The sequence below is a fragment of the Callithrix jacchus genome, chromosome 11 (genome assembly GCF_049354715.1).
Source record: "Callithrix jacchus isolate 240 chromosome 11, calJac240_pri, whole genome shotgun sequence".
NCBI lineage: Eukaryota > Metazoa > Chordata > Mammalia > Primates > Cebidae > Callithrix > Callithrix jacchus.
This window is the reverse complement of record NC_133512.1, coordinates 90,890,419-90,912,798: the sequence shown is the minus strand read 5'-3', so window position 1 is coordinate 90,912,798 and position 22,380 is coordinate 90,890,419. Positions and strand designations below refer to the sequence as shown.

At 45.4% G+C, this 22,380-nt stretch overlaps 1 protein-coding gene across 6 annotated transcripts in view; it reads left to right on the top strand.

Moving 5' to 3' along the window:
• DNAJB6 (DnaJ heat shock protein family (Hsp40) member B6) overlaps positions 1-22,380 on the top strand; it is a 79,815-nt gene that overhangs the window by 14,310 nt on the left and 43,125 nt on the right. For all 6 annotated transcript variants that reach the window (XM_035254260.3, XM_035254255.3, XM_078343338.1 and 3 more), the window contains 4 exons: positions 2,532-2,622; positions 5,809-5,918; positions 9,241-9,306; positions 10,101-10,211. In XM_035254260.3, coding sequence (XP_035110151.1) covers positions 2,558-2,622; positions 5,809-5,918; positions 9,241-9,306; positions 10,101-10,211 — 352 coding nt within the window. In that variant the 5' untranslated portion in view covers positions 2,532-2,557. The remainder of the gene's footprint in view (positions 1-2,531; positions 2,623-5,808; positions 5,919-9,240; positions 9,307-10,100; positions 10,212-22,380) is intronic.

Sequence of the window (22,380 nt, the reverse complement as noted above, 5' to 3'; positions counted from 1 at the left end):
TCCAGGGGGTGACTGTCAGTACTGCCTTACCCTTTCCTTGTAGGATAGCCTGCGTTTAGTAAGAAAACTAGCCATTTGATGAAGTGCTGCTTGAATACTAGGTGCTGTTAGTGGATGCTGCACATTACATGACAGAGCAGGCTCTCAGCGAGTGTTTTTGTTGAAGTAAATCACAGCATTCACCAGCTGGCCATGGGACCCTGGCCCACAGCGACATTCTCACCTCTGTCCTCGCTGCCTCGGGGGTATCTTCCTCCTGTTAACCGCCACCACGTACACAAACCCAGGCATGCAAGTGTGGATACGAGATGAGCTGTTGGGACTTGCGAGGGCCTGTGTGCTTGGTGTGCGACACATTGAATGGCCTCTTGCTGTATGTGCTCGGAGGGGATGATCCAGATGTCTGGCAATGGAAGATTGGTACTGAGATTTCTGCTCTGGTTCTGTTAGAGTGGATTAACAGCTTCCCCCTCTGTTGTTTCTGCTAGGTACTGCCGCTGGCATCACTGCCAAAATGCCACTGCAGATCCTTGGCAGCAAACCAGAGTTTGAGTGAAAATAACCTTGCTTAGTCACTCAGCCGAGGGAATGAGGGAGTGGGGGAGGCTTGAAGAAATGCTCGCTTTCCTGCTGCTTGCTGGCTGCCCCACTTTGTGTGCCGTGTCTGATGAGCAGGTTTTTAGTTCCTGAAAGATAGAAGATTGCAGTGTTCCCTACTTACAGGAGTTGACTCCTGTGTTTTCTCTATAGACTGGTAGGACTGGTGTGGTTTGAATCCTTTATGCTGCTATGTCATTCTAACTACCAGGAAGGAAACCTTTCATAATTGTGTGATCGTTACCAGGTAACTTACCACATGAAAGAGTCTCCAATGTTTTATGCTGAATATTTCCAAATGGAGTGGAAAGAACTGTACAGTGGTATCCCATAGGCACATTCTCTAATTAATATTTTATCTTTGCTTAATTATGTATCCAGTAACGCTGATAACATTACGTTGGAATAATTGCAAGAAAACAAGAACCATACAGTTTATTTCTAAGTTGCAAATGAGTTTTTGGGTTTTTTTTTTTTTTGAGACGGAGTCTCGCTTTGTAGCCAGGCTGGCTGGAGTGCAAATGGCATGATCTTGGCTCATTGCAACCTCTGCTTCCCGGGTTCAAACAATTCTGCCACAGCCTCCTGAGTAGCTGGGATTATAGGCGCGGGTCACCATGGCCAGCTTATTTTTGTATTTTAAGTAGAGACGGGGTTTCACCATGTTGATCAGGCCGGTCTTGAACTCCTGACCTCGTGATCTGCCCACCTCGGCCTCCCTAAGTGCCGAGATGACAGGCATGAGCCACCTCACCTGGCCCTAAATTCTGTACCTTGTAGTTGACATATTAAACTTGTAACACTTAGAATCTTGGCTCTCATGTATTTGAAGATGTACAGTATTTTCTAAATTTGATGTTCCATTGAATTGATAGTGTAGTTTATACATCTAAGTATATCCTGATTTCATTATGGTTTTTTGTTTTTTGATTGAAAGACTGATAAAAACAAGAGTTTTAGGTTTGGACCGGGTGCGGTGGCACATGCCTGTGGTCCCAGCTACTCTGGAGGCTGAGGTGGGAGGATCGCTTGAGCCCAGGAGTTCTGGGCTGTAGTGCGCTATGCCGACTGGGTGTCTGCACTAAGTTCGGCATCAATACGGTGACCTCCCAGGAGCGGGGGGACCACCAGGTTGCCTAAGGAGGGGTGAACCAGCCCAGGTTGGAAATGGAGCAGGTCAAAACTCCTGTGCTGATGTGGGATGGCGCCTGTGAGTAGCCACTGCATTCCAGCTTGGGCAATGTAGCGAGACCCTGTCTCTTTGAAAAAAAAGGAAAAAAAAAGAGTTTTAGGTTTGGGCCTTTTTTTTTTCCCAGTCTCACTCTGTTGTCCAGGCTGTAGTGCAGTGGTGTTATCTAAGCTCATTGCAGCCTTCGCCTCCCAGGTTCAAGCGATTCTCCTGCCTCAGCCTCCTCAGTAGCTGGAATTACAGGTCTGTGCCACCACGACTGGCTAATTTTCATATTTTCATTAGTAGAGAGGGGATTTCACCATGTTGGTTGGGCTGGTCTTTAACTTCTGACCTTGTGATGTGCCCACCTCAGCTTCCCAAAGTGCTGGGATTAACAGGTATGAGCCATCGCACCTGACCTGTTTTATTTTTGAGGCAGTGTCTCACTCTGTCATCCAGGAAGTTGGTGTGATCTCTATTGTCTCAACTTCCACTCACACTGTTTTGCCTGGAGTGCAGTTGGAGTGATTTCCGTTTACTGCAGCTTCCACCTTCTGAGTTAGAAGGGTCTGAGATGAATCTGGGAAACAGTTCCCAGACAAGGTCTTCCAGCACACTAGTGGTTAGCTAGTGGAAGTTCCCTCTGTAGGGCCAGTAGGTGCTGAGGTGATACCAGTCCCTCCTCCGTCTCTACACCCATCCCACTGCTGTGACCTGCCCATCCGCAGCAGCCTCATCACTGACCACCTGTTTTTACTTGCAGGACCTATTCCAACAATCTCTTGAAACATGGTGGATTACTATGAAGTTCTAGGCGTGCAGAGACATGCCTCACCCGAGGATATTAAAAAGGCGTAAGTAATTTTATTTCTGAGATAATACGTCTGCACAGTGGTACATTGGCATTTGAGTAGTGTAACCTTTTCTATTGCCTATGAAAATGACTTTTAATGTAGTATGTGACAGTTTTTGGATGTCACAGTTTAATTTGACAGCAGTTAACAAGGAACATTTGCAGTCTAGGTCTGGGCTTTGCCCTTAGTTAGTCATTTTACTTGGTTTCTGTCTGAGGTCGATTAAAAAGTTACTGAGGATGTGACATCATCACAAACATCTTTTACATTGGACTTTGAGATGGAGCTGAGTTGGTATTCTCGAGTACCCTTTTCCAGATAGGGGCCAGAGTAGAGCACTTGAACTTTTTTGGTGTGATTGTTGGGCTCCAGCCTCTGCTGTTGGAGTCCCTCCTGATTCACAATGAAAGTTGGAGAGCTGCACCACTGCCTGTTAGACTAGCATCTGTATGACCAGGGCCTGGCTAACAAGAGGATGGTGGTTCCAGCCCCAGACGGCTCTCATGGTAACCTCAGTCTGTTTAATTTAATGAGGTGTCAACTCTGAATGTAGGGTGTGAAGCAAAGAAGTCATGAAACAGATGATGTTAGATTTTAACCTAGTTGGAGAGCAGTTAGCTGGAGTAGTTGGAACCAGCTTTAAAAAAATAGGTAATAAATAATGAAGTCTGTACTACTAGACTTAGTGGGTTTGAAGATAGAATTAACTTTTTTGGGGGCCAAATGGTTCATTTTGCTTAATTTTTTATTTTAATTTAAAAAAAGACTGAGTCTCACTATGTTGCCCAGGCTGGTCTCAAACTCCTGGCTCAAGCGATCCTCTTGCCTTGGCCTCCCAGATTGCTGCAATTATAGATGTGAGCTGCTGTGCCTTAACTGAGATAGTTCATTTAAAAATGCTAAATTGCTGAATGCAATGGCTTACGCCTGTAATCCCAACACTTTGGGAGGCTGAGAGGGGAGGATCACGAGATCAGGAGATTGAGACCATCCTGTCTAATATGGTGAAACCCCATTTCTACTAAAAATACACAAAAAAATTAGCCGGGCCTGGTGGCATGCACCTGCAGTCCTAGCTACTCAGGAGGCTGAGGCAGGAGAATCACTTGAACCCAGGAGGCAGAGGTTGCAGTGAGTCAAGATCATGCCACTGCACTCCAGCCTGGGCGACAGAGCGAGACTCCATCTCAAAAAAATAAAATAAAATGCAAATTATGGCCAGGTAAATGGCTCACACCTAATCCCAGCACTTTGGGAGGCCTAAGTGGGAGGGTCACTCAAGCCCAGGTGTTTGAAACCAGCCTGGACAACAAAATAAGATACTGTCTTTACAAAAAAATAAAATAAAATAGTTGGGCACGGTGGTATATGCTTGTAGTCCCAGCTACTCCAGAGGCTGAGGCAGGAGAATTGCTTGAGCCCAGGAGGTTGAGGCTGCAGTGAGCCATGTTCATGCCATTGCACTCTGCCTTGGGTGACCGAGCCAAGACTCTTTCTCAAAGCCCAGTCAGGATGACTGCTGTTGGGCAGAGCTGATGTTGCTTGCAGAGTCTTTGAAACCTCTGCCAAGGAACCTAGTAGAAGCAGCCCACTGAGGAGAGGTCAGGCAGGCCCTGCTGCTGTCAGCAGTGGAGTGACATTTTCCACAGCGTGAGGAAGCCTGTGTTGCATACCATAGGCCCACGCTGTTCTTATCAATAGTGTCAACAGCCAGTGATACTTGACAGGTCATAGAATGAAGACAGCTGGAAATGCTTTTCTCCTCTTGAATAAGTTAATGCATGTATTAGTCTGTTTTTATGCTGCTGATAAAGACATACCTGAGACTGGGAAGAAAAGGATGTTTAATTTGATTTACAGTTCCACGTGGCTGGGAAGGTCTTATAATCATGGCGGAGGGCGAAAGGCACTTTTTATATGGTGGCAGCAAGAGATGATGAGGAAGAAGCAAAAGCGGAAACCCCTGATAAACCCATTAGATCTTGGGAGACTTACTCCACGAGAATAGCACAGGAAAGACCAGCTCCCCCTGGGTCCCTCCCACAACATGTGGGAGTTCTGGGAGATACGACTCAAGTTGAGATTTCGGTGGGGACACAGCTAAACCTTATCAGTGGATAAACTAATACTCGCGCAGTACTTTCAGTAACTGATGGAAATTATATACCTTTCTGATGGTTTGCCAGTGGCACAATCTTGGCCTCCCGGATTCAAGCCATTCTCCTGCCTCAGCCTCCTAAGTAGCTGGGTCTACAGGTATGTGCTTCCACACTCAGCTTTTTGTGCTTTTGGTAGAGATGGGGTTTCGCCATGTTAGCCAGGTTGGTCTCAACTCCTGACCTCAGGTGATCTGCCTGCCTCAGCCTCCCAAAGTGCTGTGATTACAGACGCGAGGGACTGCACCTGGCCTTTTTTTTTTTGTATTTAGATGACATGCAATTTAGCCAGTTGGAACTCTGCAACTGACTAGGACTTTAGTCGTAGAAACTTTGTAGAAGTCCATGTTTTAACTCTGTTTAGATCTTGAGTCTAGCACAGAGGGCTGTTTGAAAGATGCTGCAGTCCTGGCCTGCTTGGTGGCAGGTGACTCACCTTGGGCACACAGATCAGCTGAGTAGTGGGCTGGCTGACAAAGTAGGGTCCTTGGAATCTGAACACAGAAGGATAGGGATGGTGATGTTGGATCCTGCTCCTCAGTGACCCAGGCCTTTTGCTCCCTTTCCTTCACATACTCGCTCAGTCTCCTCAGTGTCAGGCCGTCTCGTGGACACCGTGATGTTTGTTTTTCTCTCTAGAGGTTTGTATTATGCTATCAGTATTTTATTTTTTAAACGTATTTAATGAGTATTTTTACAATTTTAATTTTGAGACAGGGTTTTGTTTTGTTGCCCAGGCTGGACTGCAGTGGTGTGATCATAGCTTACTGTAGCCTCAAGCAGTCATCATGCCTGAGTTTCTGGAGTAGCTGGGTCTGTCTGTGGCTGCACGCCATCACGCCTGGCCATCTGGATATTAGAACTTCTGTGTATTTCATTCTAGAAGAAAGGGAGGTTTTACCACTAAAACCGGTATTTGTCTTACGAGTTGGCAGCTCTGAAGCCATTCTCCTGGTTCATTATGTTAGTTTCAAAAACATAGTTGATTTCTGGATTTAGAATGTGATAAGTATCCTTTATTCTTTTCAAGATACCGGAAACTGGCACTAAAGTGGCACCCAGATAAAAATCCTGAGAATAAAGAAGAAGCAGAGAGAAAATTCAAACAAGTAGCAGAGGCGTATGAGGTGCTGTCAGACGGTGAGTGACACTGGCTGCTTCAGGACTCTGAGCAAAGCCGCCGGGATGTGGAGCGGGTGTTGGGATCCTCCTCAGGGCTAGCACAGTATGGACCAAGCGACTTGTTAATGCCAGCTGGATTTTGGGCCCTTTGAATGTCTTTATTTTTCTTGTGAAGGTTTGACTTGATTTTCATCACTGCAAGGGCTGAGGAGCACCAGGACTTCTAGCAGTTTCTTTTAGGATGGCTGTTTTCTTTTCTTTTTTTTTTGAGACGGAGTCTCACTCTTGTTACCCAGACTGGAGTGAAATGGCGCAATCTTGGCTCACTGCAACCTCCGCCTCCTGGGTTCAGGCAATTCTCCTGCCTCAGCCTCCTGAGTAGCTGGGATTACAGGCACGCACCACCATGCCCAGCTAATTTTTTGTATTTTTTAGTAGAGGCGGGGTTTCACCATGTTGACCAGGATGGTCTCGATCTCTTGACCTCGTGATCCACCTGCCTCGGCCTCCCAAAGTGTTGGGATTACAGGCTTGAGCTACCGCGCCCGGCCTAGGATGACTGTTTTCAAACAGGACTAGCTACCGCGGGTCTGATGAACCTAGGAGAGAGGAGGTTGCAGGACTCAGGCCACTGTGCATGTGGTGTGCTTGCCCCGTTGTTGTGTGTGATCCTTTTGACCTTGCTCACCCCACGGGCTTAAACAATACTGTGCCAGTGGAGTCAGCTTTACTACTTGAGAGGACGTCTTAGGTTCACAAAAAGAGGGGATGGAACGTACAGTTAAAATTTAGATTTCAGATTTCAGGCCTGTCTTTGTCACCTAGGTCTGGAGCAGAGGTGTATGTTACTGGAAGTGCGATCCATTGGCCTGGTTCACACGTGGGTGAGGGGTCAGAGGTCACCTGTCACCTAGTCGGGGTTGCATGGGGCCTGGGGTGGGGCGGGGAAGCAGGGTCAGCTGCAGAGGCATTTACAAAGTTAGGGATGGACTAACTGGACCCTGGAAGTGTAGGCACTTGGGTAAGTGTATCTGAATATGGTCAGGAGATTGGCCCTTATTTACAACAAATTATTTCTTTTTTTAAAAGAAGGAACCCAATGTAAGTTTGCCACCTTCAATAGTTACCAGCCTGGCTTTCTCTGGTGACACTATCGCCCACCCCTTTGTTTCAGAGGAAATCTTAGATATTTTACTTCAAAAATGTGAAAAGGCATAAAACACTGATATTTGGAATCTTCATGAAATACGGCATTTAAGGTCATGAGCTGTTGAGCTTAAACTGTTGACTGGAAAGTTTTATTTATTTTATTTTTAAAGAGAGAGGGTCTAGCTCTGGTGCCCAAGGAGGCCTTGAATTCCTGGGCTGAGGTGATTGTCCTCCCTCCTCAAACTCCTGAGCAGCTGGGCCTGCAGGCACAAAACACCATTGCACCAGGCTTGTGTGCTGGATTGACAGAGGAGAGCACAGGCCTCAGGGTTGCCATGTTGTTCTTTGGTCCTTGGTGTTTGTGTGTGCTAATTCAGTACTGCCAGATGCAGGATTTCAGGGACCAGTAACATTAAGAAAAGGGAGGACTAAACTGAAGTTTCATATTTGATAGAGCATCTTTAAACTGCCATACTAGAAAGTCTCTTGGGTTTTTTTTTTTTGGAGGGGATGGGGCATGGGGTGTATTTTTCTTTCTTTTTTTTTTTTTTGAGACGGAGTTTCGCCCTTGTTGCCCAGGCTGGAGTGCAATGGTGCAATCTTGGCTCACTGCAACCTCCGCCTCCTGGGTTCAAGCAATTCTGCCTCAGCCTCCCGAGTAGCTGGGACTACAGGCGCGCGCCACCATACCCAGCTAATTTTTGTATTTTTAGTAGAGACAGGGTTTCACCATGTTGACCAGGATGGTCTTTATCTGTTGACCTCGTGATGCACCCACCTCGGCCTCCCAAAGTGCTGGGATTATAGGTGTGAGCCACCGGGCCCGGCCGGGGTGTATTTTTCATGTCCTTTTAGGCAGCCATGGGTCCCAGCTGGAGTTACCTTCAAAGCATAGTCATTTTTCTTGCCATGGCACTGGCTACCTGAACCTGCTTGTAAGTGGTTTGCTTCTAAGCATGTATTCTCATTTTGTGGAATATGAGATTTTCTTTTACTTTTTAAAAATTGAGAAGGGGTCTCGGTTGCCCAGAGTGGAATGCAGTGGCATGATCACAGCTCATTGCAGTGTTGACCTCCCAGGCTCAAGCAGTTGTCCCATGGCTTCCTGAGTAGCTGGGACCCACGGGTGGGTGTCACTGTGGCTGGCTAATTTTTTCATATTTTGATTAGAGATGGGATTTTGCTGCCCGGGCTGGTCTTGAACTCCTGGGCTTAAGCAGTCCACCTGCCTTGGCCACTCCGTGTGTTGGGATTACAGGTGTTAGCTGCTGTGTCCAGCCTATGAGATTTTTGAGGAACTCACATGGTGTCATGTCAGAGTACCAGTGCTTCTAATGTCATTATTTTTGTTGTGGAGTTTCAGTAGAGTTTGGAATGTAAGTGTGAAGACTGTCAGTGGAGAGTGGCACGCTAGCCCCAGGCCTTGCATCGGGGTGGTCCCTTGTAGGGTCAGTGAGCCTGTAGGGTGTTGGATGGCTCCTCTTTGCCGCTTGCCTAGGCCCTGGCCCGTTTCTTCGTGTGCCGCAGGTGTGGTCCTCTAGTTGGGTTTGTAGTAAGATGGGGCACTCATGTGGTTGAAATAATGTACTTGGCTGTGTGATTTTCATGTAGCATGCCTGGTTCTGTGGGCAGTAGAGTGAAAAGTTGTGTAATGGAATAAGATTTTTTTTTTTTGAGACAGAATTTTGCTCTGTCACCCAGGCTGGAGTACAGTGGGGTGATCAGGGCTCATTGCAACTTCTGTCTCCTGGGTTCAAGCAATTCTGCCTCAGTCTCCTAAGTAGCTGGGATTATGGACACAATGCCACCATGCCTGGCTGATTTTTTTTTTTTAGAAGAGATGGGGTTTCACCATGTTGGCCAGGCTGGTTTTGAACTCCTGGTCTTAAGTGATCTGCCCGCCTTGGTCTCCCATATTGCTGCGATTACAGGCGTGAGCCACTGTGCCTGGCTGTAAATATTTAAATAACTTGTAAAGAAAAATTCAACAAACTTAAATTTTTTTTGGAATTGTTTTTCAGGAGAGAGGTACAGAGAAGTTTCCCTTGTTTTCTTTTATTTTAAAGAAAACGGGGCTCATACTCCTTAAATTTAATTGTAAAACCTTGAAAACTGATTTACAACTTGGGAATTTATTGAATCAGAGATTTAAAAGGAACTTGGTCTTATTGACTTTTCTTTCAATTTTTAGCTAAGAAACGGGACATCTATGACAAATACGGCAAAGAAGGATTAAATGGTGGAGGAGGAGGAGGAGGTATGTACATGACTTTTTTCTTTGAAGACAAAAGGTCTTGGCAAGTTAGTTGAGTTTGTCTGTAAATCATGAGTCTTTTGGTAAGAGTGTTTTATATCAGTAAATAGAGATGCAACCTAGAAAGTGGGCTGAAGTGGGAAGAGGACAGAGAAATTGATAGCATTTTAGAATGTTTGTGAGACTAGAAGTATATGCTGATGTGCTTCCTGTAGATAGCAAATCATTTGTTAGCACCCTGCAATATACTGTGGACAGACACCCTTAGCTCAGTACTTGACATGATGGCAAAATATCCTGAGGGTTTAAAGAGCAGACTTTCCTGAAGAGCTGAAATAATGACCTCGTGGGGCCTGGACTTTGTGTGTTTCTCTGAAAGTCTGCATGGTCTCTGGGCTGTGACCAGCCTCTCCAGGGGTCTTTGGAAATTACTGCTCCAAACCTGGCCACATGGCAGCTTCTGTGGCTCTAGGACGTCAGTTGTCAAAGTGGATGCAGATACTCGTGGTCTTCATAAACCTTCATAACAAATCACAGAAATGGTGTGTAAGTTATACGCCCGTCACGGATTTAGAGTTGGCGAAGAGTAGTGTCGAAGGGGCCACCGCTGCACTCACTTGTCCTCAGCTCTGGGCACACTCACTTTGTCAGTACAGGGCTCATGTTTTGAAATTTAGAGAACCCCAGGTTTTTTTTGTTTTCTATTAGGTGGTGATTTGTATGATCTGCCAACAAAGAATTTTTTGCCTGCAAAACACCAAAATGCCTAAACTAAAAGCTGTATTGTATTTGTGCAGGTGGACTTCATTTTGACAGTCCATTTGAATTTGGCTTTACATTCCGAAACCCAGAAGACGTCTTCAGGGAATGTTTTGGTGGAAGGGACCCATTTTCATTTGACTTCTTTGGTAAGTTAATTGCGTGGGTTGACGTGGTGTGTGTCCATGACCCATGTGAGGGTTCAGTAATGGCCTTCCTGTTGAATTAACATGGTATCTGTATTTAAAGCAGCATTGGACTAGCCTGGGCAACATGGTGAAACCTCGTCTCTGCAAAAGAACACAAAACATTAGCTGACCGTGGTGGCGTGTGCCTGTGGTCCCAGCTCCTTGGGAGGCTGAGGTGGATCTCGTGAGCCTGGGAGGTCGAGATTGGGCCACTGTACTGCAGCCTGGGTGGCAGAGCAAGACCCTTTCTGAAGAAAGTAAAGCAGCACAGGAGCTTTAAAATCTTACTCTTCTTCCTCTGTGAAAATTTGTTTTGAATTTACAACTTGAAAAATTAGAATAATACCGAGTTAAATGTATTTTTTTCTTTGTTATATATGGCCCTACTTAACTTGCTTTTGCCCTCAGATGAGACAGTGGTAAGGGCGTCGGTGCTGGTGTCTTGGAAATGTTGTTTCCCATTGAATGCCAATTTGTGTGTGAATTTGCCACCTCATATTCCTGTTAAAATCATTAAGCAGCATAGTACTGTCTGCAAGACCTTTCATCTGTAAATGCTGTGGTGTGTGAGGAGCGTCGAGTTCACAGTTTGCAGAAAAAAAAGGCACTTACGGAGCAAGACTGCGGAAGCCTTTGCCGAGGAGAGTAGTTATGTTAGGGGAGACAGTGCTGCTCAGCTGCTGTTTGATTGTAGGGAAATAGATTTCTCATCGCTGGCATCTTAGTCCTGATGCCTGGTCCTGTGCTTTTGTGGGTGTCTTGGGCACAGTTTGGGCCAGGCACTTTGGTTAGCTGTCTGCTGTTAGAACCTTCTCAACCACCGGGATGGGACTTTCTGTGTGGTACACTTCTGTAGCCATTTTTGTCTTTTGATTCACTGAGAGGGAAACACATTGTGTGTTTATCTCATGCATTGCCTGAAGCATGGGTGAAGAAACTGAACACCACCTGCAACCCCCAAAGAGAAAGCCTCTGTGTCTACAGATGATGTACGGGAGATATGTGGGGCCCCGCCTGCTGCAGGGAAGCAGAGGAATAATCACTCCCATATCTGGTAGGTCTTGGGCCTTTTACATGGTGCAGTTCTTCAGTTTTCACAAATGGGGATTCAAAGAGGTTGTCCTTATGCCTTATTACGTATGGGCTGGCGGCTTGAAGTGAGAAGACCCTTTCTGAGGGAGGAAAGACAGTCAGTGCCCTCAAGGATTTTCAGGGAAAATGGAGCAACTGAAGCTAAGCAGGGGGTTTCAGATTAGGGGCCTGGGAGATTGGTCTGCTCATTGTTGAAGCACATTTGCTGTAATCACTGCTGCCATCAGCAGAGACAGCATGAGAAAGAGCCATGTTTACTTACTTCATCTACCCTCACAGGCGAGAAATCTCTAAGAAAAGGAACTTACAGATCGATCTCTGTCTTAAAAATGATCTTTGCATCTTGTTACAGCCTTCAGCAGCCTGCATTTGTTGCTCTGGAGGACAGGGCGCTGTTGAAGTCCTGTGTTCTGATCATGGTTCTCACGGTGACCAAGCAGGGAAGAAGGCCTGCTCTTCCGACGCCATGGTTTCTGTTCTAGGGCACACGCCTTGAAACAGGCTGTCCTCCGGACGGCTGAGACCAGGCGCCTGCAACAGGCCTTTTCTTAATGTTACTGTGTTTTACTTCAAGGGGGAAGGGTCTCTCAGTGACTGAATTGTAGCCAAACGATACAGCAATTCTTTGTAAAGTAAGTATAGAGATTTAGTTAGATGTGAGCAAATATGTGAGTTTTTACCCTTGGTCCAGGGAGAGAGGTGCTAGTCTTAATGAAACGCTGCACTATTAAATAATGCACACAGACCTGTTTCAAGACTAGTTGCTCCACGTTTCCCATGATGGGTGTGGCAGAGATACTTGCTTAATCCATTCTTGTAGGTGTTCTAGATGACTTCCGTTTTCAGGCTGTCAGGATTCACACACAGGAGAAGCTGCTATTCCCTGGCCACTGTATGTATGAAGTCACTCTGCAGCCTGCTGGTGGCATGTTTAGTGTAGATGGGCGTGGATGCCCAGCCAGAGGGATTGCTGCCTAATAAGGATATAGTTTGGGGTCAACAGCCTGGTCTGCGACCTGTGAGGAGCAGGAGGTGAGCGGCAGGCAGGCGGGTAAGCCTTACTGCCTGAGCCACGCCTCCTGTCAGACCAGTGGCAGCACTGGAGTCTCTCATAAGGGCACGAATCCTATTGTGAACCGCAGATGCAAGGTATCTAGGGTTGTGTGTTCCCTATCAGAAACCAGTGCCAGAAGTCAACCATCCTACCGCTGCCACCTCACCCCATGGCCCTTGTCTGTGGAAAAAATGTTGTCTTCTATGAAACCAGTCACTTGGGCCAAAAAGATTGGGGACTGCTGTTGATGAAACATACTTGCTAGACCTAGTTGTATCCACTTTGTGTAGCAGATTTTTCAGACGACACAAAAGTAGTTCAAAATCTGCTGTACAGTAATTTCCGAGCTGCACTTTCCATTTATCAGATTGCAGAACCCCTGCCCTTTTTTTTTTGTTTTTTTGAGATGGAGTTTCGCTCTTGTTACCTAGGCTCGGGTGCAATGGCGCGATCTCGGCTCACCGCAACCTCCGCCTCCTGGGTTCAAGCAATTCTCCTGCCTCAGCCTCCTGAGTAGCTGGGATTACAGGCATGCGCCACCTTGCCCAGCTAATTTTTTTGTATATTTAGTAGAGACGAGGTTTCACCATGTTGACCAGGATGGTCTCGATCTGTTGACCTTGTGATCCACCCGCCTCGGCCTCTCAAAGTGCTGGGATTACAGGCTTGAGCCACCGCCCCCAGCCAGAACCCCTGCCTTACTTCAGCCCTCTCTAGTGATCGGTGTGGAAGTGGGAGGGGGCTTGGGTGTTGAACACATGGTATTGGGTCTGCCCGTGAGCACCAGGCAGTGCGCACAGTCACACTGTGGCCAAGGATCCCAGAAACCCTCCCAGGAGAGGTGTGGAAGTGGATTCTAACACCAACCCAGAAGGAATGCTGCCTCTGAATTGGAGGGGTAGAGTCAAAAGTGTTGAGGCTAGGTGACTGTTTAAATTTATCCAGAATATGGAGAACATGAAAATGAGCTCTTATTAAAATGTTAGTCGGAAAATTTAATAGGTGGTAGGCCAATTTTAATTAGGGTAATTTATTTTATTTATTTATTTATTTTGTGAACATATTCCTCCCAATTTAGGGTATTTATTACAGGACCCCATTGCTCAGTTAAATGATGTCCTAAGATAGAAAAGAAAAGTTACCTGATAATAGTGTGTTTTGACCCCATTAGTCATAGCAGGCGTTACTATCCGGGAAAAGCCTATGGGTTTAACGTCATATTTTTGTTTATATTCTTACCTTGGAAAGCCAAAGCCAACCTTTAAGGTTTCCAGAGAGGCCTTTCATTTGAGCAGTGCAGCGAGTTTTCCTTTGTAAAGCATCACTCTGCTACAGTTGATGCTCTGTGGCAATAGTGGAGGAATCCTGCAGGACTAAGGGAAGCAGACATTTCAGAGCAAGGATGAGTTCATTAGGATAGTAACTTGTTCTTCCAACCTGTGATTAAATGATGGTAATGAGGCAGTCTTTTTACTCTCTCCCAGGGTTTGAGGAAGTGGCCAGTGAGGACGTGGAGCCTAGTGAAGAGTTAGTAGAGCTGCCCCAGATGGAGGAGGCTGCAGAGGACAGTCCCAGTGAGGAGAGCGGTGAGGCCTTGGCTGTGCTATTCAGCAAGGCCTGGCAGTCTCTAGTGAGGACGAGTCTAGCATGGGATATAGGCGGGGCCTGGGCAAGCCCCTCAGCGAGGAGCTGGAGCTCATATCCAGTGAGGATGGGGCCAGCCATGGGGACACAGAGGAGCTCAGCGAGGAGTGTGAGGAGCTGCTGAGCGAGGAGGAGCACAGCAGGCCAGTACCGGGAGCACTGCCAGCACCACGCTAAAGTAGTATCAAAAAGCTCCCCGGGCTGGACTGACTTAGTGTATATCTGGAATAAAATGGTTTTCTAGTGCCTTGATACTATCCTTGGCCAGACGACCGTGGCTGCCTTGGAGATGGAACTGAAGAAGCAAGAGATAGGGGTGGCAGCCCTGAAGCACTGGCCTTCGGTCGTGTAGGCTCTTTCCCTAAAAGCCAGAGCACAGACCTTGAAGGCAGCCTTTGGTTTCTGAGTTTGATCCATGTGACAAACCGGGGGCTTGAACAACCAAAATGTAACATCTAGTCCTGGAGGCTGGCCATGTGACACACAGGTGTCACAGCGCTGGTTGCTCTGAGGCTGAGGGGTGTCCCGCTCCAGGCCCCTCCTCAGCTGTTCTCTCCCTGCATTTGCAGGTGGGTGGCCCATCCGGTCTTCACACATCATCTCTATGGCTGTCTCTCTGTGTCCATTGGTTCAGTGTTTCAGAGACGGGGTCTCACTGGGTTGCCAGGCTGGCCTCGAACCCCTGGACTGAAGCAATCTTCCTTTCTCAGCCTCCCAAGGAACTGACTGCAGGCATGAGCCACCATGCCCAGCCACAGATTCCCCCTTTTATTCATAAGGACATCATTTATATTGGATTAGTGCCCACCTCAGTGATTTCATCTTAACTTGATAATCTGCAAAGACTCTATTTCCAATTATGGTCACGGTCACCGGTGCTAGAGATTAGGACTCTAATGTGTTCTTTGGGGGGCCATGATTCAACCATTTATTTTTGGGGGTATGTGATTCAACCTTTTATTTTTTGGGGGAACCATGATTCAACTTTTAAACGTAATTCTTTTTTTAAAACAATTTATTTATTAAACTTTTTAAGTTCTGGGGTGCATATGCAGATCGTACAGGTTTGTTACATAGGTATACATGTGCCATGGTGGTGGTTTGCTGCATCCGTTGCCCCATCATCTACATTAGGTATTTCTCCTACTGCTCTCTCTCCCCTGTCCTCCCACCACCCCCTGCTATTCTGCTATCCCCCAGGCTCCGGTGTGAGATAAATGTCATATTTCTAACAGAGTTAGGTAGATTTTTGTGTTAGTCTGTGCAATTTACGACCAAAGAGCAAATTTTGAAAGGTGAAAGGAGGAAGAAACTTTAAAGTTAGACTTTTGTTTTTTCCCCTGAGATGGAGTTTCATGTCACCATGCTGGAGTGTCAAGGGGTGCTCTCAGCTCACTGCAGCCTGTGTCTCCCAGGTTCAAGCAACTCTCCTGCCTCAGCCTCCCGAGTAGCTGGGATTGCAGGTGCGCATCCCCATGCCCAGCTAATTTTTGTATTTTTGGCAGAGATGGGGTTTCCCTCTGTTGGCCAGGCTGGTCTTGAACTACTGACCTCAGGTGATCCCTTCGCTCCAGCCTCCCAAAGTGCTGGGATAACAGGCCTGAGCCACTGTGCCTGGCCAAAGTTAGGCATGTTAATGAGAACTAGAAGTTAGGCACGTGTCAAGTGCAGATACGGGAGTGGCACAGCAGATTGGATCAATGTGTACTGGTGACCTGCACCCACTGTTATATGGTGCTACAGAGGTTTGTTTGTCGTGAGTGCTCTCTGATTACTGCCTAGGTAACAATCTCTGCCTTCTGGGTTCAAGTGGTTTTCCTGCCTCAGCCTCCCAAGTGGCTAGGATTACAGGCGTGCCACCACACCTGGCTAATTTTTGTATTTTTAGAGATGGGACTTCACCATGTTGGTGGCTGGGCTGGTCTCAAACTCTCAACCTCAGGTGATCCACCCACTTTGGCCTTCCAAAGTGCTGGGATTATAGGTGTGAACCACTGTGCCAGACCCTTCACTTAATTCCTGGCAGTTGAGGTTGGGTGCCATGTTAGTGATGTGCAGCAGCTTTTGAGCTGATTTTCAGTATATACTTAGTAATTTCAGGACCTTTGTTTTCTCTGACCCCCTCCCTTAAATAGGGAGAGGAAATGGTTCCTTGAAATGATCATTTTGAGAATTTCTCTGCTGTGAGAAACTGAGGCTCTGGCTACTTACTCCTTTAGGAAGCTCGAACCGTGCTGTAAGTTTTTGGTGCAGTGTTCAGGTCATCCGTCAACTGCTGTGATTTCTGTGGTGTTTCCTCCCCGGTATTTTGTGGTGTTGTCCCCCTTGCAGTACTTTGTCTAGTGTTTGATTCACATTGTTGGCATGACAGTCACCTGACCAGGACATGGCCTGAGTCCTTTGTAGGTTTGTGGGTTTTTGCATCATCTGTTTCCTGTGGGATTGTGGTCCCTTGGTGGATTTTTGGACAGCTTCAGAGGTTGAGATAATCGCTGCATCCTTAGTGCTCTCAGAAGGAGATGTTCTGGGACTGTAGGTGCAAGATGTAGGGAGAGTGGTTTAAGCTTGAGGCTGCAGCCAGAGCTGGTACAGTGCTGAGCTTTGACAGGTGGGGAATACCAGCATCTATAGGAAGTATGATAGTGTGGGGGATAGCGAGGTGGAAGGTGTCGTGGAGGAAGATCGGCCATTTGTGAGTAGGGGTCGGAAAAGAGCCTGCTGCTGTTCTGGTGGTTTCTTCCCTGAGGAATGAGGACTGTGGTTGGGAAGAGACCCATTCCTCCTGACACCAGGGTTCCTCATCTCATAACAGGCCTCTTGTATTTGAAATAGAATAAATCCAGTATATTTTGGATTCTTTGAGTTGGATAGATTTTTGTAACTTTTGGGAAATAGATTGCTCTAACCAGTCCTAGGATGTAACTAGAAATTATACTTGTGATAAAAAAACAATTGTATAGGAATCTGAAAATGGTGTTGTTCATTTCACAAATACGGTGTGCCTGCTGTTGAGTGCAGGCAGTATTCTAGGTGCGGGTTTGGCAGTGGAGAGAAGCACTGAAGCCCTGTTCCCCAGGGCATGCAGTTCATGGCGGAGCTCCAGCCATGTCATTTGCTCCCATTGCTGTATTCCAGATTCCTAACAGGTATTTGCTACTTCTGAAAATGTGAGTGAGACCATTCAAAACACATGGGTTGTAACAAATGAGTGCCTGGTTTTGAGGATTTGGGAGAGCAGAGAAAGTCTGTGTCTTTCATGCTTGGCCTTTGACTCTTAAGTGCTTCTCCGTTTTGAGAGCTGCTGTCTAGGTTAGCTTTGGAACTCCAGGAGAGAGGGATATATTTTCCTTGATTTAAAATAGCCATGATGCTTTTCAATTTTGTTTTGCCGTCATTTTTTTGTTCTAACTTTTCTGTGCCCTTGGGGAATCGATAATGTGAGGCCTGAAGTCATTGCAGCAGGCCTCTCCTGGGCTGTTTGTGGTTTCTGAAATGTTCATCTTGGGACACATGGTGGGAATGCGCTGAGGAGGGGCGAGCTGAATTCTGCCGTGCACTGCTGCTGCTGTGAGCTGCTGTGAGATTAAAGGGGCTGTGGGAGTCCCCTTCTCTTCCTTGTTACACTGTGCCTGTTCTTTCAGCTTCTCATGCTCCGTAAAGCTCAAAGAGAACGTGAGGGTTGAGAACATCTTCTGCACTTAGTGCTCTTTAAGTCTGTGTGTGTAAATGTTGTTGTGTTTTGTGGCCAGTTTTCTCACCACTGCTCATTTCATTGCATCTATTCCTTTTGGTCATAAATTTGTGACTGTTCTTGGATTGTCAGTTAGTTTAGTATACAGTTAATGTCACGCGCCCCCCCCCTTTTTACTGCATTTTAGGTTTCGGGGTACATGTGAAGGACATGCAAGATTGTTGGCGTAGGTACACACATGGCAGTGTGATGTGCTGTCTTCCTCCCCATCACCTATATCTGGCATTTCTACCCATGCTATCTCTCTCCAATTCCCCACCCCCTGCTGTCCCTCCCCTATTTCCCCCCTTTAGACCCCAGTGTGTGATGCTCCCCTCCCTGTGTCCATGTGTTCTCACTGTTCAGCATGCACCTATGAGTGAGAACATGATGAAGTATTTGATTTTCTGTTCTTTGTGTCAGTTTGCTGAGAATGATGGTTTCCAGGATCATCCATGTCCCTACAAAGGACACAAACTCACCGTTTTTGATGGCTGCGTAGTATTCCATGGTGTATATGTGCCACATTTTCCCTGTCCAGTCTATCATCAGTGGGCATTTGGGTTGGTTTCAGGTCTTTGCTATTGTAAACAGTGCTGCAGTGAATATTCGTGTGCATGTGTCCTTATAGTAGAATGATTTATAATCCTTTGGATATATACCCAGTAATGGGATTGCTGGGTCAGATGGAATTTCTATGTCTAGGTCCTTGAGGAATCGCCACACTGTCTTCCACAATGGTTGAACTAGTTTACACTCCCACCAACAGTGTAACAGTGTTCCTATTTCTCCACATCCTCTTCAGCATCTGTTGTCTCCAGATTTTTTAATGATTGCCATTCTGACTGGTGTGAGGTGGTATCTCGATGTAGTTTTGATTTGCATTTCTCTAATGACCAGTGATGATGAGCATTTTTTCATTATGTTTGTTGGCCTCATGTATGTCTTCTTTTGTAAAGTGTCTGTTCATGTCCTTCGCCCACTTTTGAATGGGCTTGTTTTTTTCTTGTAAATCTGTTTTAGTTCTTTGTATATTCTGGATATCAGCCCTTTGTCAGATGGGTAGACTGCAAAAATTTTTTCCCATTCTGTTGGTTGCCAATTCACTCTAATGACTGTTTCTTTTGCTGCGTAGAAGCTATGGAGTTTGATTAGGTCCCATTTGTCTATTTTGGCTTTTGTTGCCAATGCATTTGGTGTTATAGTCATGCAGTTTTTGCCTATGCCTCTGTTCTGAATGGTTTTGCCTAGATTTTCTTCTAGGGTTTTTATGGTGTTAGGTCTTATGTTTAAATCTTTAATCCATCTGGAGTTAATGTTAGTGTAAGGTGTCGGGAAAGGGTCCAGTTTCTGCTTTCTGCACATGGCTAGCCAGTTTTTCCACCACGATTTAATAAACAGGGACTCCTTTCCCCATTGCTTGTTTTAGTGAGGTTTGTCAAAGATCAGATGGTTGTAGATGTGTTGCGTTGTCTCCGAGGCCTCTGTTCTCTTCCATTGGTCTATATCTCTGTTTTGGTACCAGTACCATGCTGTTTTGATTACTGTATAGCCTTGTAGTATAGTTTGAAGTCCAGTAGCGTGATCCCTCCCGTTTTGTTCTTTTTGCTTAGAATTGGCTTGGCTGTGCGGGCTCTCTTTTGGTTCCATATGAAGTTTAAGGTGGTTTTTTCCAGTTCTGTGAAGAAGGTCATTGGTAGCTTGATGGGGATAGCGTTGAATCTGTAAATTACTTTGGGCAGTATGGCCATTTTCACGATATTGATTCTTCCTAACCATGAACATGGAATGTTTGTCCATCTGCTTGTGTCCTTTCTTATTTCGTTGAGCAGTGGTTTGTAGTTCTCCTTGAAGAGGTCCTTTACATTCCTTGTTCCTTCTATTCCTAGGTATTTTATTCTCTTTGTAGCAATTGTGAATGGCAGTTCACTTTTGATTTGGCTGTTAATCTGTTATTATTGGTGTATAGGAATGCTTGTGATTTTTGCACATTGATTTTGTATCCAGAGACTTGGCTGAAGTTGCTTATCAGTTTCAGGAGATTTTGGGCTGAGACGATGGGGTCTTCTAAATATACAATCATGCCACCTGCAAATAGAGACAATTTGGCCTCCTCCTCTCCTATTTGAATACCCTTTATTTCTTTTTCTTGTCTGTTGTTCTGGCTAGAACTTCTAATACTATATTGAATAGGAGTGGTGAGAGAAGGCATCCTTGTCTAGTGCCAGATTTCAAAGGGAATGCTTCCAGTTTTTGCCCATTCAGTATGATATTGGCTGTTGGTTTGTCGTAAATAGCTTTTATTATTTTGAGATACGTTCTGTCAATACCTAGTCTGTTGAGGGTTTTTAGCATAAAGGGCTGTTGAATTTTGTCAAAGGCCTTCTCTGTGTCAATTGAGATAATCATGTGGTTTTTGTCTTTGGTTCTATTCATGTGGTGAATTATGTTTCTAGACTTGCATATGTTGAACCAGCCTGGCATCCCGGGATGAAGCCTGCTTGATCGTGGTGGATAGGCTTTTTTGATGTGCTGTTGCAGTCAGTTTGCCAGTATTTTATTGAAGATTTTTGCATGTATGTTCATCATGGATATTGGCCTGAAGTTTTCTTTTCTTGCTGAGTCTCTGCCAGGTTTTGGTATCAGGATGATGTCGGTCTCATAAAATGATGGGAAGGATTCCCTCTTTTTGGATTGTTTGGAATAGTTTCAGAAGGCGTGGTACCAGCTCCTCTTTGTATGTCTGGTAGAATTCGGCTGTGAACTTAATTGGACCTGGGCTTTTTTTGGGTGGTAGGCTATTGCTGCCTCGACTTCAGACCTTCATATTGGTCTATTCAGGGTTTTGACTTCTTCCTGGTTTAGGCTTGGGAGGATGCAAGTGTACAGGAATTTATCCATTTCTTCCAGATTTACTAGTCTATGTGCATAGAGTTTGTAATAATCTCTGATGATGGTTTGTATTTCTGTGGAATCTGTGGTGATTTCCCCTTTATCATTTTTTATTGCATCTATTTGATTATTCTCTTCTCTTTTATTAATCTGGCCTAGCGGTCTTTCTGTTTTGTTGATCTTTTCGAAAAACCAGCTCCTGGATTTATTGATTTTTTTCTATTTTTATTTTTTTTTATTTTTGAAGGGTTTTTTTGTGTCTATCTCCTTCAGTTCTGCTTTGATCTTAGTTATTCCTTGTCTTCTGCTAGGTTTTGAGTTGTTTTGATCTTGCTCCTCTAGCTCTTTGAATTGTGACGGTGTTGATTTTAGATTTCCTTGTTTCTCATGTGGGCATTTATTACTATATAGTTTCCCCTAGAGACTGCTTTAAATGTGTCCCAGAGATTCTGGTATGTTGTGTCTTCGTTCTCCTTGGTTTCGAAGAACTTCTTTATTTCTGCCTTCATTTCATTTTTTATCCAGTCAACATTCAAGAGCCAGTTGTTCATTTTCCATGAAGCTGTGCGGTTCCGAGTTAGGTTTTGAATTCTGAGTTCTAACTTGATTGCACTGTGGTCTGAGAGCATGTTTGTTATGATTTCCGTTCTTTTGCATTTGCCGAGGAGTGATTTACTTCCAATTATGTGGTCAGTTTTAGAGTAGGTGTGATGTGGTGCTGAGAAGAATGTCTATTCTGTGGATTTGGGGTGGAGAGTTCTGTAAATGTCTATTAGGTTTGCTTGGTCACAGTCTGAGTTCAAGTCCTGGATATCCTTGCTATAATTTTCTGTCTCGTTGATCTGTCTGATATTGACAGTGGGCTGTTAAAGTCTCCCACTATTATTGTGTGGGAGTGTAAGTCTCTTTGTAAGTCATTAAGAACTTGCTTTATGTATCTGGGTGCTCCTGTGTTGGGTGCGTATATATTTAGGATCATTATCTCTTCTTGTTATATTGATCCTTTTACCATTATGTAATGTCATTCTTTGTCTCTTTTGATCTTTGTTGGTTTAAAGTCTATTTAATCAGAGACTAGGATTGCAACTCCTGCTTCTTTTTTGCTCTCCATTTGCTTGGTAAATCTTCCTCCATCCCTTTATTTTGAGCGTTTGTGTATCTTTGCATGTGAGATGGGTGTCCTGAGTACAGCACAGCGATGGGTTTTGGCTTTTTATCCAGTTTGCCAGTCTGTGTCTTTTGATTGGGGCATTTAGTCCATTTACATTTAGGGTTAATATTGTTATGTTTGAATTTGATACTGCCATTTTGATGCTAGCTGGCTGTTTCGCTTGTTAGTTGATGCACATTCTTCATTTCGTTTATGCTTTTTACCATTTGGTATGCTTTTGGTGAGTGGCTGGTACTGGTTGTTCCTTTTTTTAATTTTTTTAATATTTTTTTGGGATGGAGTTTTGCTCTTATTACCCAGGCTGTAGTGCAATGGCGTGATCTCAGCTCACTGCAGCCTCTGCCTCCTGGGTTCAGGCAATTCTCCTGCCTCAGCCTCCTGAGTAGCTGGGATTATAGGCACGCGCCACCATGCCCAGCTAATTTTTTGTATTTTTAGTAGAGATGGTGTTTCACCATGTTGACCAGGATGGTCTCGATCTCTTGACCTCGTGATCCACCCGCCTCAGCTTGCCAAAGTGCTGGGATTACAGGCGTGAGTCACCGCG